The sequence below is a fragment of the Pelobates fuscus genome, chromosome 12, assembly GCF_036172605.1.
Source record: "Pelobates fuscus isolate aPelFus1 chromosome 12, aPelFus1.pri, whole genome shotgun sequence".
Taxonomy (NCBI): Eukaryota; Metazoa; Chordata; class Amphibia; order Anura; family Pelobatidae; genus Pelobates; species Pelobates fuscus.
The window spans coordinates 84,940,081-84,959,077 of record NC_086328.1 but is presented as its reverse complement, the minus strand read 5'-3'; the positions used below and the strand labels follow the sequence as shown (position 1 = coordinate 84,959,077).

At 41.3% G+C, this 18,997-nt stretch overlaps 1 protein-coding gene across 2 annotated transcripts in view; it reads right to left on the bottom strand.

The window, feature by feature from the left end:
* The window catches only part of LOC134579051 (sodium/calcium exchanger 1-like), a 70,809-nt gene extending 58,290 nt beyond the window's left edge, over window positions 1-12,519 (bottom strand). Inside the window, exons 1-2 of one of the 2 annotated variants that reach the window (XM_063438183.1) lie at window positions 12,328-12,519; window positions 8,132-9,879 (exon numbers count right to left, since the gene is read on the bottom strand). In XM_063438183.1, coding sequence (XP_063294253.1) covers window positions 8,132-9,849 — 1,718 coding nt within the window. In that variant the 5' untranslated portion in view covers window positions 9,850-9,879; window positions 12,328-12,519. The remainder of the gene's footprint in view (window positions 1-8,131; window positions 9,880-12,327) is intronic. The other variant, XM_063438184.1, reaches the window with a different exon arrangement.
* Window positions 12,520-18,997: the final 6,478 nt, after the last annotated feature.

Below are 18,997 nucleotides of genomic sequence, written 5' to 3'. Positions count from 1 at the left end.
AGGGGGAAGACCAGTGCTTTTGTAGAAAGGGGCTGGTGAGAACTGCCCTGCTCCTTTCTACAAAGCCCCTTGTCTCGCCCTTCATATAAAAACCCTGCACCCCGATCACATAAATTTCATACACTCCCTACACATAAAAACCCTGCACCCCGATCACATAAATTTCATTCACTCCCTACACATAAAAATCCTGCACACCCCTTAATAAAAAACCCTGCACACCCCCTTAATAAAAAACAAAAACGTGCACAACCCCTCTTAATAACAAAAAACCTGCACACCCCCCTTATAAAAACCCTGCACACCCCCTTAACAAAAAAACAAAAATCTGCAGTGCACATCCTCCCTTAATAAATAGAATACTGCAACCCCCTTAATAAAAAAAAACCTGCACCCCCATTATTTAAACCTCCCCCTTTAATTCTTTAATCCACAGCCCCCTTTAATTAATCCACACCCCCCTTAATTAATACACCCCCCTTAATTAATCCACAACCCCCTTAATTAATACACCCCCATTAATTAATCCACAACCCCCTTAATTAATACACCCCCATTAATTAATCCACACACCCCTTAATACACCCCCCTTAATTAATACAACCCCCTTAATAAATCCTCACTGCCCCTTAATTAATACACCCCCTTTAATTAATCCACACCCCCCTTAATTAATACAGCCCCCTTAATTAATCCACACCCCCCTTAATTAATACACCCCCTTAATTAATCCTCACTCCCCCCTTAATTAATACAGCCCCCTTAATTAATCCACACCCCCCTTAAAACACCCCCTTAATTAATCCTCACTGCCTTAATTAATACACCCCCCTTAATTAATCCTCACTCCCCCTTAATTAATACAGCCCCTTAATTAATCCACCCCCTTAATTAATCCTCACTCCCCCCTTAATTAATACACCCCCTTAATTAATTCACACCCCCCTTAATTAATACACCCCCCTTAATTAATCCACTCCCCCCTTAATTAATACACCCCCTTAATTAATCCTCACTCCCCCCTTAATTAATACAGCCCCCTTAATTAATCCACACCCCCTTAAAACACCCCCTTAATTAATCCTCACTGCCTTAAATACACCCCCCTTAATTAATCCTCACTCCCCCTTAATTAATACAGCCCCCTTAATTAATCCACACACCCCTTAATTAATACACCCCCTTAATTAATCCTCACTCCCCCCTTAATTAATACACCCTCCTTAATTAATCCAAACCCCCCTTAATTAATACAACCCCCTTAATTAATCCACCACCCTTAAAACACCCCCTTAATTAATCTTCACCCCCTTAATTAATACACCCCCCATAATTAATCCTCACTCCCCCTTAATTAATACACCCCCTTAATTAATCCTCACTCCCCCCTTAATTAATACAGCCCCCTTAATTAACCCACACTCCCTTAATTAATACACCCCCTTAATTAATCCATACCCCTCATAATACCCCCTTAATTAATCCTCACTCCCCCTTAATTAATACAGCCCCCTTAATTAATTCACACCCCCCTTAATACACCCCCTTAATTAATCCTCACTCCTTTAATTAAACCTCCCTCCCCTTTAATTCTTTAATGGCCATTATCCACCCCCCCCCTTTAATTAATTTAGCCCCATCACAAAAAATGACTACTTACATTTTGATGATGCCTTGACCGACTGGGTGCCTCACCGCCCGGATATTGGATCCTTCCGCTGGATAGTTCCGTGAAGGCGGGCTGACGGCGCTGCGCACGACGTCATCACGTTGCGCGACGCCGCGGCCCACAACACTCCTCCCCCTTCTCATCCTGGAAGTAAGTCCTGCCGGGCCGCAAAGGTGCTGCGGCTGTGCGCAGCCGCCGCAGCGTAATGATGGGGGGTGACACATGACACTGGGCGTCATGGCACCCCCCTAGTCAGTGGCACCCGGGGCGGGCCGCCCCCCCCCGCCCCCCCCGCCCCCCCCTTAGTACGCCGCTCCACTACAGCTCTGCACTGTACTGTACTGCAGATTTTTGCACAGGAGTGCTAATGGAAGTTCCTAACAGGAAACTTTCAACTCTGACATCCGCCTGCAGGGAGATGGGGAGCAGCCGCATGGTAAGAAATCAGAGTGTTCTAAATCAGTTTCACTACTTACAACAGTGGTGTGTGAAGGCACTCCTAGCGCCATCACCACGGCAGTGTGCTATAGTGGTTATGGTGTTTGGAGTGTCTCTTTATGGGATAAGATTGACAGCCACAGTCCACAAGTACTCCTAAAAAACCCCAATAACACAGAAAAAGGGGTCTGCCTGTCTCTAAACTGTGCATCTACAGGAAAGTATGTGTTTTTTTCCCCAATATTTCTATGAAATGCATTCAAATTTGTTTTATTAGTAAAGTTTTCCTTTAATAATTATTATATCAATGCAAAATATTTTTGTGTGATGCCCCTTTTTTAATGTTAAATGAAAATTTGCAGTATGGATTTCGCCAACATTTGTCTATTTTGGTTAATGTAATTAAACATTATCCTGCCCCAAGTTGCTAACAAACAGAATTGTGTTTTTTATATTTATACATGTCAAAATCTTGCAAGAAAAACCCTTGGGGCGTATTCACTAAACAGTGAATTTCATTAAACTGAAAACTAGAGATGTGCATCATGGGCGGGGAAAAATTGTTTGGTTTCTTAAATGTAAATAATTTTTTTTTTTTGCATAATTCAGACAATATCAATTTGGTCGATTCAAATTTCATCTGAAAATGTTTCAAGTTTTTTTTTTTTTTTTGATGCATTGCCTATTATTCCTTATGGAAATGACTGAAAGCGGCAGTCACAAACGTACAATTTCAGGGAGTCATCTTCTAAAACTGCTGAAAGATCAAAATTAAGAAAAGCCCTTTAGATTTCTCCCTAATTTGCTATCTTCATCAAAACAACAGGATCCAAAACAAATTGCTTTGATTCCTTACAAATACGTTCAGTGTTCGTTTTCCCATCAATTTGGAAGCCTCGGAACAAAATGAATTGCACATTGTACCCTGAAAGACAGATTGCAACACTCTGTACAATGGAAAAAATGGGTTTTACATGCTGCACTTTTAATCTACTGTTATAGACAGTCACAGCGGCCTTCACTACTGGCGTTTTAAATAATCTTCTGCTGCTTTAAAGGTACCAACACACATAGTAGAATTGACCAGTTTTGGATATTTGATTTCATATCTGGTTCCTTTTAATATGGGTTTAATCGTAAACTTTTAATAGACAGAAGATTTTATTTCCACGTAAAGGCTTGTGCTTGGTATTGGGGATCCTGCTATGACACCTCATATGCCAACTCCAAAACAAACAACAGTATGATACAGAAACGCTTCCGCCCTTAAATAACCAATCAGTAAATACATATTTATGAACGTGTAACTCGCTTTAGGAAACTATATATCTTATGAGAAGGCCATGAAAATGTATTAAACAGTGTTTGTGAGTGTTTGTTGTTGAAATGGATTTTAACAGTGAACAGAAAATGTAATTATTGGCCAGCTTGTTACAGTCCTTACTAACCCCTACAGTGTTTACATTTTTTTTTTTTTTTAATAAGTAGTGATCTTGATGATCTTAGCCAATTCAATGCTTTGCCATAGGAAGGCTTTGTTGACTATTGCACATACACAGCAAAGTGTTGTGCTGCGCCAATCAACATCTCTTCATAAAGATACGTTGAATCAGTGCATCTCAATGGGGAGCGTTTAGAGTCTCCATGCAGAGCGTGGAGACGCTGAACATAGGTCTTGCAAAAATTGCAGGAACTAACCTAGGAAGTCCCTGTAGTGACTGTCAGTAGGACTAGTCACTAGAGGTGTTACTAGGCAGCAATGCAAACAATGCCTTTTCTTCATTGATCTGTAGTGGTTCTGGTGACTATAGTGTGCTTTTAAGTAACTACCATGTTTTTTTTTATTAAAAACAGGTTGATAAAAGTACTTTGAGTACACATTTCTCAGTAGATTTATTTCAGTCAGCCAATCCAATGATTGAGTTTGGCTACTGGAAATTAAGCTGGCATTAAACACAAAATTCGATAAGAAAGAAAAAAAAAATCAGCTGAAAAAAGTTATTATCAACTGTTATTTGCAGTTAGAATTAAATTGAGGCCATAGTTTCATATTAATTTCAATCTATATGATGGATTCAGATAAACAACAGCAGCTCAATCTATTTATGCAGATACAAAGCTGCGTACGCAAGAAAAAGACTTACGCTTGTATTTCTTAGAAAAGATCCGTGAGATTTACTAGTGTCACTCGCAGTGGTGTATTTAGGATTTGTGCTGCCCTAGGCAGGACGGTGCTCGGCCACCTCCCCCTTATTTAGATTTTCCCCACCCCTTCCTGTCAAGGCTGCACTTTGACTGACAGATGCTCACTCACTGACAGACGCTCACTCATTCACTGATAGATGCATACACTCATTGACAGACACACACTTTCATATACACTGACAAACAATGACATACACACACTCACTGATTTGACACACTGACAGACGCACGCACTAGCTGAAAGACGCACACACACACGTTCACTGACAGACACTCACATTCACTGGCACACACACACACACACACATTCACTGACTGACACACACACACACACACATTCACTGACACTCACATTCACTGACACACACTCACATTCACCCCACTCACAATTATAATTTTTTTTTTAAATGAAATCCCTCTCTACTTTTGGGATAGCTGGGTGGATATTTCACCTGGGGTCCAGTGGGGCTGCTGGGCAGGCAGGCGGCCGGACATGCGAGCAGGCGGCCGGACATGCGAGCAGGCGGCGAGGGAGCACTTTCCCCTGAGCTCTCTGCTCAGCTCTCTCATTACTGTGGTTCGCGCGAGGGAGCTGAGCAGAGAGCTCAGGATAAAGTGCTCCCTCGCCGCTCGCCAGGGGGAGCCCAAAAGGTGGCCAGCCGGCAAGCTCTTGGGCTTCCATAAAATGAGGCGAACAAGGTATTTGCCTGGGCATTTGGGGGAATTTGCCGCCCCCTGGAAATTGCCGCCCAAGGCAAATGCCTTGTTTGCCTCGCGGTAGACACATCCCTGGTCACTCGTGGTATCGGAAGGTAGCATAAATGTACAGCTCCAGTGTAATAATTTTCCCGGCGTAAAGCCTTCAAAATCAACATGATGTTAGGTACGCCAAACCCTATGCCCTATGCTCATCGATTGGAAACTGTGAATTCGCCATTACAACTTAACTAACAGCAAGGTTTCATATGCATTATTAATTAGTCAATTTGGAGGATTATCCAGTAACTCCCTTGTCACTTCTTGTAAAATTAGTAGACATTAAACAACCACTGCTTACAAAAAGTACCAACAGGTATTTTAGTAAGTAGCGGCTGGCCAGTAAAATGTAGCGACAGGTATGGAGATATTTCAGCCCCAAGCAGGGGTAGGATTTCTGGCATAAATCAAATATTTCCACGCTAATAATTTCCATTCGCCATCGCTATTTCTGGGTTTATCTGTTAGAGTTTCTCAACTGGAAGAGTGTTCTACGCCACTGTAACAGATTAGATACAGAAACTAGTAAATGCATTTTGACATAACTGTTATGCAATGCAAAAAAAATTTTTATAGTTTGATTATACTAAATCAAGGGAAAAATTACTGTGATTGAGATTTTTTTCCAAAAGTCATTTTATCTAAATCCTTTTGGAGCCTTCAGGAATCATCATAGGGGTAGTGCCTTCCCTACTAAAATTGGCACAGTACCTGCACCTCAGAGCCGGGATTACTAGGCTCAGAACAAGGTGAGCACCCCATTTTTTCTTGTTTACATTGAAAGGCAACTTCTATTCTAATGTATTCTATTCATACATTTCCACCTCTGGTCTCAACAGACTACACATTTGTTTGTCTCTTTTATGTTTTCTTTATGAGAACCACTTCACAACAAATTGGAGGTGTGGTGCTGCCATAAAAGAACACCAGCTTGATTACGGAGCCAGTACTCACACACAGGCTCCGCCACATGTGAGTGTCTTGACTACAATATTACATACTGTGTTCTATTTTAAGTACCATCTGCACTATATTGTATCTTTTGTCTTTTATTTTTTTACATGTATCTTATACCAAGCTTTTAATCAAGTTACGTGTGGTAAGTTTACCCCACATACGCATTATTTGTTTAGCACTCCACTTGTAGGTGTAGGTTTTCACTTACACCGGTCTAAAATGATTTCAATTGTTTTGTGGATAAGAGGATATTTCCATAAGTATATAGAGCTGCTCCTATTTTATTCACGTTTTAGCACTTTTTATTGTTACACACACTCTTCCTTATAGAAGGTGTATCCTTGATTTAAAATCTGTAATACGCTTGTCAATTCGCCAGTGAAAAAAGCCCTAATTTGTAAATATCATGTGGTAGCAAACTATATAATGCGCAGACATCATTATCTGAATCTTCAAAATAAATGCATTTTATCTTATGCATCTTAATTATTCTGCAATGTGCATTTTAAATCTTGCAGTTTCTTCACATTTTAACCACACCATTCTTCACAATCTAGTTATTCTACTCTGCGACTATTAAACAATGCTTTACGTTATTACCATTCAATACACGGTAATCATGTTTCCCGTACATTTTGAGTCACTCATAACCACATTTTAACTGTTCTACAGTGCATATTTACTACCTATCTTCTGTCCATCTGGTTCTGATATGTAATAGAGAAAAGAACCTCAAAGTGTGTGCTCCCCATTAAGCATTCTATGTGATGCTACACTTCCAAATTTCAATTATTACTAGAGTGTGCTATCAAGGTTTCACTGCTGTTTTCAAGAATTTCGTTCGCACAGCCTGGTAGCCAGAATGCACGGCTGCATCAGATATCAGAGGTGGTTTCAGACCGCAGTCATTATGCTCTGGAGTCCCCAGTGACCTAAGCTTATTCAGAATGTACAATACCATATAGATAGAGATGGAAAAGATTCTAATCATGGCCATTTTTTTCATACTACATGAATATTTGTGTATACTTTAAAATACTACATATTTAAATATATTTCTTTTTATGTGATTTTCTGAAAGAGAAGGGTCTTGCACCTTACTCTAGATCAGGCCTTCCAACCATGCCGATTTCGGCGAGACAGTTCTGAATTTCGAATTCTGTCCTGCCATCCCAACTTAATTATCTGGTGCCTCGCTTTCGGGAACACCAGGGAACTGCCTTCAACAAGCATAGCGCGAGCGTATCAGTCGACGTGCTTGTGCTATGTTGAGGACACTAGGACCCTGCAGAAAGCACTAAATTAGGCTCTGCCCTCAGTGGGGTGGTCTTATATGACTGGCACTTAGCCTGGCATGTATTCACGCTGCCCTGCCAGTAATTTGGGCAAGTTGGCTCCATTTGGGCAGAGCCAATCACGTCAATGGTCCACCACTTTTACACCCCTCCCGCCGGCATCCTGCTTCTCAAAGGAGGTATGCTCTAGTTAGGCATTATATTTTACAAGAAAATTTCGGAAAGATATTGGTCAGAGCATTACTATTCCACTCAGAGCACAGTTCCAGATCCATTGGCTTTTGTTAGAGTTCTGTGTATGTCCTGTCTCCTAAAATGATAATTTTTAACTTACAACAACACAAGTATTGATGAAATGTAAGCATACTATGAGCAATGGCACCAATGAAGAATTGTTCAACTTTGAGGGTTATTCAGTGAAATGTGTATTGTTGAGAATTTCAATAGCCAAATTGGAAATATTCTCCAGGTAAACTGTGTTTTGAGTCCAACTGTTTGGGCCTAAATAATAATTAATATTCCCTTTTAAGTTACTTAATTCCTGACAATTCGTACTTTAGTGAATAGCGATGTTCTAGGGGGGAGTACTAGACTCCTTTTTGCTTGGCTCGACCAATATTGATGTAACAGGAATTACTATGTGAGTACTGGTCTTGTCCACACAAAATAATGATGATTGCCTTGTAGTTAGTGGAATACTGCAGAGTTTGAAAGAAGTCTGCCCATGCACACATACACACAAAAACAGATTAGAGAAAGAAGGCACAGTGCACATTTATGTATATGGAATATAGGAAAGTTTCATACTCACGTGGTCTCGTCATTCTGAAATTCCACCTTTCCTGCCACTTCTAGGTAGTCCTCTCCTGCTTTGGCAGTGCCTTCACTTGTTCTGTAGGGAATTACTACCTTGCCTCGTGCCCCAGATCCCCTCACCACTTTAGCCCTCATTGTACCAATACTCTCACTCACTCGCATACTGTCAGCCTCAAAGCTAAAGATGCCAGCATGGTCATCATCAAAAATTGTCACAGTTGCTCTTCTCCCAGTTCCCAGCCTTACTCTGCCCTGCCCTTCCCTGACTCCTCTGGCCCGCCGGGGGTTACACAGTTGCACATAAAAATGTTCATCCTCTTCAAATACGTCATCATCAATAATGCCTAAACGCAATTCCTTCCTTGACTCCCCAGCCTGAAATATCACAGTTCCCTCTGCTAATTCATAGTCTGACCCTGCATTGGCAGTGCCATCCTCTGTTCTGTAGTCAACCTGAACTGCACCTTCACCCTCCCCCCTCCGACACACCACCCACAAACTAACTGTTCCACAGTTTTCAAAGCACTGGTAGTGAGTGTGTTCAAATTCCACCTCCGTCCAGCGTGCCTCATCCTCTCCACGTCCTCCTCCCTGACCCTCTCTTGTGCTACCATCAGTCAGAGCCCTCCTTGCCTGGTCTGCTGCATGCTTCTTCAATACATTGCCTGCACCAATCATCATCCTGGTGGCCTGGATCCTATAAAAAGCCCGACTCTTCTGTTGTTGAACAAGTGCCTGGTAATTGGCTAGTTCCATTAACTGTTCCATGTCTTTTCCTGGATATCGCTGACGCATGTCTTTAAATACTCTTGCCATGTCTCTCCGCTCTTCTTCTTCTTCTTCATCATCTTCCGCAAACATTCCTCTTTCCCCTCCAGCCATTCTCAGCTCTCCCGGTTCTTCTTGTCCGACTGTATCCTCTGCTCCAACAAGTACTCCTCTGCTTTTGCCTGCCCTATACTTTGCCTTTCCCTCTCTTCCTCGTCCTGCATAACGGTAAAAAAGGAGACGTCGATCTGCCAGCCACGCTTGCAAAACGCATACTGGAAAGAAAAAGAATGTCAACAGGGCTTCCCATACCTCAACCTCACCCGGGGAAGACCAGGACAAGATCAGGAAGAGCCACACATAGGCAAAGACACTCCAAAATGCAGTAACTGCAAACACACGTGGATGGCGGATACGCCTGCTTTCCCCATCAGGCACTACCATCACACAAAGACCAATAATCACAAACATGTTGAAGGCAGCTGAGCCAACAATTGTACTTGGACCCATATCACCAGATTCAAATCCTCGTCCGACCACCTCAATTATGGAAAGCAGAATCTCTGGTGCTGAGGAGCCTAGGGCCATAAGTGTTAGATTGGAGACAGTTTCATTCCAGAGGCGTACACTTGTCACTGTCACCTCTCCATTGGGTTTTCTGAAAGTTATTCGACGTTCCTGAGAAGTGATGACCTCAATTGATGCCATAAAGCGATCAGCTATGATAGACATTCCCAAGAACATGTAGACCAGAGCCACAAAGTAGACAATAGCACGTGCTGCCTGGTCTCCAGTGGATGGTGGGTGAGGTAGCCAAGCGGGCAGGACAACCCCATCCGAGCACTCACCAGTTTGGGTGGATCCACAGGTTGACACATTAGGTAAAGGAGTGGTGGCAGGGTGGGACAAGGGGAGCAGCATAAGGGAAAGCAATAACAGGGACATAGTGGAGAAAGGAAGGGAGGTGAGGATCACCTGAAAAGAAAGAAGGTTGGGTTAGTGAAAGGAGAAAGAAAATGTTTGCACTACACGGAGACACATAGTGGCTACTCAACATAACTGCAATCGAAAAAGGGTAGGTAGCTAGCCTATAACAGCACTAGAAAGCAATTTTAAAAATCTCATACACCTAATTACACACTGTTAAAGTTCATCTTCTCTGAAAGCACATGTAATGAACAAAATGATCCATCTATGTGTGCGTCACAGAAGTACTGATGTAGATTCTATAATCAACGTAAAGCTGAAAGCTTTGCATTTTCTGAGCTCAGGGTACGCTTCTTTTCAATACTGACAAATGGGTAGATGGAGGAGTGTAAAACAGACAGATTGGGGACCACAGTAACCTCGATTTAAAAGACTAAGGGACAATATAATAACAGATTGGGCAATTTCCAATAACCTTTTTTTTTTTTGACAGTGACAGAGTGAATGAGGCTAAAACTAATATACACAATGATAAAATTTAATTAAGCCTCAGTGATTTGTGAAGGAAACCGATTTACCGAACGACATTTTTTTCCGCTCACCCAAAACCGAGTCTATTTATTAATTGTCAGTTCATAGTGTCTACCACTTATAAGACTGAGAGGCACATATATTGTACAGGTCAGTTGGAGATATTCCCGAACATGGAAATACGAAGTTACAGGCCCCTCGATCATGAGAGACCTTTACCAAGTAGGGGAGGGGGGACACTTTCCCATTTCTCTTGTGTTGGTGTTTCTGACAGAGAGAAATTGTCCCTCTCTGGTGTTTAACAGTAGTATTCTCCAGGGTTGCAAATGTAATAAACTGAGAAATTCCTTCTGGTCTCTATCACATTAGAATACTTCATAAAGAACCTTTTCCAGTATGACATTAGTGAACTACGTAGACCTCCCTAGTGGAAATAAATCTGGATCTGGGCTGTGAAGGCATGCTGTAGTGGTGCATCCCCAATCAAAGTAATATACTGACAGGCTAAATCACCCCTCCTCTAGTATAACATGAACAGACTGAGAAAGCTTCCTTTTGGCAAGCTATGAAAAATCCTCGAGGACAGAAACAGAAAAGCAGGAAAGTCCATTTCCTGAGCATTATTTTAACAGACTGAGAAAGCTGATTTTTTTTGCATAGGACATTGGTAGGCTAACAAAGCTATTTACTGGTTATAAATATAATATTTCAATTTGAGCAAGTCCCTTAAATAACTGCGTGATACTTCCTTAGTTGTATAGAGTGTATTTACTATATGATGCCGGCCGTGTGAAGAAGTTTGTTAGATGGGCACATAAAATTATGTCCTAGCAGACCAAGAGTCTTCATCTGCTCTGTGTGACCATTGCAGACTGAAATAGTTACTCGTCTTAATCCAAATTAGCAGGTTAAGAGTTTATCTCCAGGGTGCAGCATTAACAGATACATACGGTATTCATCCTACGTGCCACTAAGCAGACTGATGTAGCCTAAATTACGTGTTTGACAATAGACCCCCTTCAGTATTGAGTGAGAGACAATGGTAGGCTCAGTTATAGGTTTTGGAATACCCTATGTCTGTGTGTGTTTGTAATAAGCTAAAAGATACATTATTCAGGTGTGACACTTGCAGACAGAGGGAGCCTTAATCTTTGTGATACTTCACACACCAAGTAAGACACATTTTTGAATGACTTTTACACATCTTACATGGCATTTATAAAGTGATAGTGTCCAGCGTGACATGGACAAATTAAGGTATCACAATCCTATGTGTAATACTGACTGATGAATGATCCTCGTCATCTCTGGACTTATAGACTGGGGGATTCCCTATCATTTTAATCAGACTGGTGGTCCTCGATCTAGACTGACATTAGCAGAGCATAGCATCCTGACACTAACAGAGCATAGGGAGCATTTCTTTAACGTGTGTCACTGTCAGACTGAACCATGTTCATTTTGCTCTCTATCTACGGTACTTCTACTTTTTCATTCTACTTATGTTTGCCTCTCTATATATAGCTATTTTTAAATTGTTCTTGCTATGAAGCCAATATTTTGAAAATATTTTTTCCTATTCATTAAGCACACATTAATTCATTTTATAGCCACTGTTCTGTGTTCCTTTATTACTCGTTTCTCAATCATCATTTTCTTCCTCGCTCGTTGTCTTTCCTCTCTCCATCTATCTTTTTTTGTATTAATACCCACTTCTCGCTCAACCTCTCCTCCTCTATGCCACTCTTCAAAACTCTCTCGTTGCCTTTCAGTTCATCTTTCAATCTTTCTGTCGCTTATTTAGACATCTGTCCCATGTCATCTTCCCTTTGTCAATCGCACTCTTCACAGTTACAGCACAATATGTCTACACACGTTGCTTTAGTAATTGCTACAATACTGGAGTATACTGATTCACTCCCCCCACCACCACCATATACTGCAGACCTCTTCTCCACCCCTTACCTTTTAATCTCCCCTCTATCCCAAATTTTCAAGGAATTGTCACCTTCCGCCGTTGTACATCCCCACTTCAGCAGCACAGTATGCTTTTGTGTCTGAGCACATGGATGTGTGAAGACATGTGTGTGCAGGCATGTGAATAGGCATGAGTGTGTGCGTCTGTGTCAAAATTCTTCTGTCCCTGTATACTGCAGCTATGAGCATATACACTGCACTGAGATGAGAGCAGGGGGGAGTGGGGGGTGGGATGGAGGAGTGGTAGAATGTGTGAGGGAGAGAGGATATGTGTGAGATAGAGGAGGGTATAGGCAGAATACGCCAGAGTGAATGCAAGACACCAAAAAAATTACAGGGGGGGCTTGGGAAAGCATGCAAAAATAAAAAGAGGGAATTGGAGAGAATAGGATCAGCAAAAGAAGGCTAAACTAAAAGCGGTTTGTGTAAACATTGCACTGTATGCAAGCCTTAGGAATGAAGGAGTGAACCTTTCATTTTTTTAAATAGATACTTTGCAAATGAGTATGAGGGAAATAAATATAACATTAACATTTACAAGTAACACGTGCATTTTTTTTAATATGTTAGCATAGTACTTCAAATCCCGAATCTTTGTATATGTTGATATCCATATATTGCGGTGTGCGTGAATGTTAACGTAAAGAACGATGTGTAAATAGGGATATATTGTTATTCACCATCAATATATGCAGTGTATATTCACATGCTCAAATTATATTCCAAATCCAGCTCTCACATGGGAATATTTCCCTCTGACAGACACTGTAACAAGCGTGAAAGGATTTATAGGAGACATTAATCCGTTTCTGCCGAAGCATCACTTAACCCCTCACCTCCCAGAGAAATCTCACACAAAAGATCCCAGTGGCGTTAAAACAGAAATATCACCTCGTTTAACATCTTCGCTTCTAGAGGAGAATTATATTATCCTCTCCTTCACAAGTATAACTGAATCTATAATCCGCTGGAGGTCTGTTAAAGATGGTTGGGTAGCTTGCCTATTCCTATTACTTGAACATAAAATTGATTTATTGTAACATATAGTATAGTAGTGTTGAACCGGTGCGCCATGACATATTATTATGCCTCCAGCAAACTCATAGTGCTGTGATAGCCTTAACGCTGTCCTTAAAGGAACACACTAAGCACCATAACCACTACAGCAGATTGTTCTAAAATGGTTTGACTACTTACATTGCGGGGATGCCAGGGTAACCCTGGCACTACAAAATGTTGTGGTGGTTATGGTGCGTACAGTGTTCCTTTAAATTGTGTCTGTGGTCTTTTTAGTGTCTGCATTAAAATAGTGATTCCCATCTGACAAGGAATACAAAATAATAGGTCAACACGAATAGAACTATGTATTTCTCTAGTAAGGTTTTAGATAAATTTGACATGCTTTAGCTGCTGATGAAGGTTAAAAAAAAGTATGCCTTGGTCCAAAAAGCATTGGAAAGCTAGTATAGAGCATTGGTTTTCAATCTCTTTTTGGATCAAGATACTTTAGTGAGATAAAAAAAATTTCAAGGCACACCTTTTCTTTAACGTTAGCATTAGTGGTTTATAAATGTCACATTTGCTTGAAGCCTTACTAGAAAGATATGCATACTTCTAGCCAGCCAAACGGACTGATACGTTTTCATTAATTGCCAGATAGGATTCACAGTTTTAATCTTGACACACATTTAAGGATTACAATTAACTTATTAAAACTCGAAAATCAATATGTTTGTGACACATTTTGTGGTACAGTCACGCTGCATATCTGGGGCTGTAGGGGTCTCATTTTGCTCAATTAAGGACATTTTGCATCTTTAAAAATAAACTGTTATTTCTCTGGATTTTTAATATAATTTGATTTATACTCTATATTTTACAAATATGTATGTGTGAGGAGTTAAAAATAAAATTGAATGTAGAAAACCACAACTCTAAATTTGCAACTGTGTGCCTCCATCTTAGCTCCTGTCAATCATTGTTATAAAGGCTGCCTTTTGCACCTGTCAGTCAACAGAGAGGAAACATACAAAGAAGAGGAAAAATTCAACGTTACACTTTTTTCTCATTTGCAATGTGTGGGACTGATCTGAATTGTGATGTCATATGCTAAATTTGTAATATATATTTGAAAAAAGGTTATAACATTACACAAGATTTCCAATGTTTTATTTAATGGTATATTGCGCAGAGGAAAATAACAGTCCCCCTTCAACATCAGAATGTTTATTGTGTAACTTACGGTAATTTACTGTGCAAAGACTGTAGTGAGTTGAAGAATGAAGGCTTGCGAATTGGTAGCCAATAAACATTTAGATGGAGCCATCAAGTAGACTTTTCCCATAGCAAAAGAAGGCATATGCTCAGAAAACAAACTTTTATTTACTATCGATTTACATTCAGATTTCTGTAAAGAATTTTACAATGCGACAAAAACAAAAAGACACTTTTTGCTTCCAGTTTTCCTGAGCCTACAATATAGAAATACATTGAATTATTCACTAAAGTCTGAAGCTAATCTAGCCCAGGTAGCAAAAAGAATAAATTAATAATACACTAGATAGGTTCTGCTGGGGAGAAAAAGTGAGTACAATAGGAGTACAATTTTTACCTAAAAATTAAAGGGACACTATAGTCACACAGGCCACTTCAGCTCAATGAAGTGGTCTGGGTGCAATGTCCCTCAGGTTTTAACCCTTCAGATGCAAACATAGCAGTTTCAGAAAAACTGGAATGTTTACATTTGTAGAATAGAAAAGAAAAAACACAAAAAATGGTTTAATCCCAAAGTTTGTGTTACGGCTCCGAATCTCTGTGCCACTTCATTTTCTCAAATTCAGGATGATTGCAGAGGCTGCTAAGGGAAATGGCCAACAATCCTAAAATGGAGAATGCTCAATTTTCTGACTCTCCTCAGACCATTTAGGTGGCGCTCCCCCCCCTCCCCCCCCCATCCCCCCCTTAGTAGGGGATAAAACTTAAATTATTTCCAGCACCACTTGGGTCTGCTGGCGCTGGCCCCTCCCCTGATCTGCCTCCTTAGTGACATCATCAGAATTGCTGATTTTTAGCCAATCCAATGCTTTCCCGTAGGCAGGATGGGGCGGGTCAAACACTGTTTTGGTTAATCAGCACCTCCTCATAGAGATGCATTGAAGGAAAATTCTGCGTTTCCATGCAAAGCGTGGAGACGCCCACCTACGTATTAATTGAACAGAGTTGTTAAAGGGAAACTGTTACTTCTCTGGAATTCACACCTTTGAATTAAACAGTGAAAATTACCAATAAGTCTTGCAACACCTGCCTCTACATGGAATTAAACATCTTTGAATAGAATAAAATAACATAACAATAATTGAAAATAAATTATATACTAAATAAAAGGAAATGTATTGTATATTTCAAATCTGCTCTTAAAATTAAATGACTGTTTAATTAAAAAAAACATGTTATGAGATAGAAATGAAGCACGTTTGAACCACCCATTTATGGTTTCTTATGAAAAATATGTAACGTGCCAGATATTTACAGGATACATTTGAAATGTTATTAAGCAGCAGCAGTAAATGAATAAAATGAATCTATAGATACAATTATGAAACACCGTAGTTGCCAATATTTGTTTAATAGCATATATTTTGTAGCACTAGCCCACACCTTTTGGGCATCGTATGGACTCATTTGTTTAATCAATTAAACAGAAATTAGCTGATGCCGTCAGCAAATTAAACTTTCGATTACGTTGTACTATCACTGTCTGGGGACTTTGCATAATTTGCTAAGACGCCCGATGGTGACATTACTGCTGGCTATCTAGTGGCCGGGGGGGAGGAAGGAGGGAAGGGAGCAGGAAAAAGTGAGTTTAACTTTCCTGAACCTGTCTCTCGCAGGCCTATCCCTCGCTTCCATCTTCTTTCGGCCAGACCTGTTCTGTAAATGTTTTACATTGGAAAAATGTTTGGGCTTCAATGTCTTTAAGTGTGTTTGAAGTTGACCCCTTATTTACAATTTATGTTTAAACAATTATTAATTAAAAGCTGTGATATTTTTCCAAGAAATATTGGTGTCCGTGTTTAATTGGGGGGTGTTCTTATGGTGGGTTTACTAGGAATATGCCTAGGGGACGACTATGCGCATGTCATGAACCTGTCCCTCGCAGGCCTATCCCTCGCTTCCATCTTCTCCCGCCGGTTCTCTTCTTCCAGGAAATTAAAGGAACACTATAGTCACTGTAACGGATCACCTGGCACCCCAACTTGGTACCTCCGTTAATGGATGCTCCTAGTGCTTCCTGAGGACTCCAAGCACTCTGGCAGACACCACAATCACCGAATCCGAGAAACCTTTAAATTCTCCCAAGCGTATGAATGCTGTAGACCATTGAATAGGAACCATACGAATAGGCTTGTACTCCTAGCAGTCAACTGGAACAGCATGCAATAAATCCTTCCCCCAATAATGAGACGACACATCACTTTGAGGGTAAAACAGGAACTCTGGACTGGCTCATCCAGCCTGGCTTTTATTTCCAACTCACACATACAGGCCACACCCAGGGGGAGGCATAAAAGAACCAATGACATAGATGTTACCTCCCACACATCCCCTCCCCTTAGTGTGACACATAATCCCATTATGCATACAGTGTAAAATATACTTTTACACAACTTCCATAACTTTAAAACCATACATCACATTCACATAACAATACATATCCACAATCAATCCATTCAGGGGAACAACATATTAAAAAATGGCATGAATCCGACCAGGGGTTCAAAAGTTACTAAAAGTATCTTTTGTTCCTTTCTGGCTGGCAGAAAAACATCCCCACAATGCACCCTGGTTTCCTCCCTTCTGCCCTGGAGTTAATTGGAGAAGTAATCCAATTACCCAGGACTAAAGGCAGACTCCATTAACCACATGGTTGCAAAACAACATAAAACACTTTAAAATACATAAAGTCACATTTACACATAACACACAGACATTTCACCTATCCCCAGATAGCTGGGATCTGCACGCACAAAACTACCGAATAGCGCGCAGATCCTACTCACACAGTACAATTGCCATGGAGCTAAAGTCTTTCCCATAGTCTTTCATTATATGAATAGGCTCCATGGTATGGCTATCTGGGGTATCACATTCCCATAAAGTCTGGTCCATAGTCCAAAGGCAAGAGGCGGGCAATCAGCCCCCTCCAAGGACACGTGGCGAGGTCGGTTTCGCCACAGTCACCTAAACAACTTTAGCTTAATGAAGCAGTTTTAGTGTATATATCATGCTTCTCAAGTTTTACTGCTCAATTATCTGAAATGTAGGCGTTAAGTCACCTCCCCTGGCTCTAATTAACACAGACTGCATGAAAAAAAATTATTTCACTCAGATGTAATGTACATTAACCCCTTAAGACCGCAGGGCGTTCTATGCCGTCCTTAATTGGCCGGCTCTAAACGCCACAGGGCGGCATAGAACGCCCTGGGCGGTCTTACCCCCCACGTGGCCGGCGGCACATGGCCACTGCAGATCGCGGTCAGGGGGCATGCCTGGCCCCCCAGGCAGCCCTCCTGTGCCTGGGTACTGCGGTCTGCAGCTTCTGATCGCAGTGACCGGCTGTCACTGCGATCGGTATTTACCATGTGTCAGCCGATTTCAAATCGTCTGACACATGGAGCCGGCGGCATTCTCCTGCAGCAGATCGCAGTCGGGGGACATGCCTGGCCCCCCAGGCAGCCCCCCTGCGGTCAGTGACCGCGATCTACACTGTCAGGCTGCAATCTGATCACACTGACAGGCTGCCATAGCCTGTCAGTGCGATCAGTGTTACTATGTGTCAGCCTATTGGCTCACACATGTAACTGCAGCCATTAGCCCCCTACAGATCGCGGTGGGGGGCATGCCTGTACCTCCCAGGCACTCCCCCTGTGGCCAATTACCGCGATCTGTAGGAGGTGATCACAGTGACAGCCAGTCACTGTGATCACTGTTAGTATGTGTCAGCCAATGATCTCAGATCACTGGCTGACACATTGTCTCTGCCCCTCTCCTCACCTCACTTCGATCTGAGAGAGAGAGGCAGAGAGATCGTTGGTGTAGCAGCTCCTGTGAAGAAAAGTTTTAAAACTTTATAAAAGTGTAAAATATATATATTTAATTTAACCCTTTCAGTGCTGATCACAGCATATTACTGTAATCAACCTGATTATGGCATTTAGTACTTTTGTACTATATTTATTAATTTTTTTTTGGATAAAAAAAAAATATTTCTAATTTTTTTTTACCCTTTGTGTCAGTCGCAGCAACCAAAATCTCCCTTAACCCTTTCCCCGCTGCCGTGATCACTATACTGTACAGTATATCTGCTGTACAGTACTGTATCAGTGATCACTGTGATCAGAGGGCTCTCTGATCAGACTGACCTTTTTTAGGGTTATTTTTACAGATCAAAAAATAACCCTTTCAGTTTTAAAAACTTTTTTGGGTAGGGGGGGCGGGGCCTAGCGGGCGAACGGCACAGACGCCATTTCAGGAGCTCCGCTAATACTGCAGTGGGAAAAAAGAAAATAAAACCTTAACAAGCGCACCCCGACTACCAGATTCAGCTCCGGGAGAGCAAACGGCACACGTCGATGCCTTTCTTTCTGCAACAGGGTGC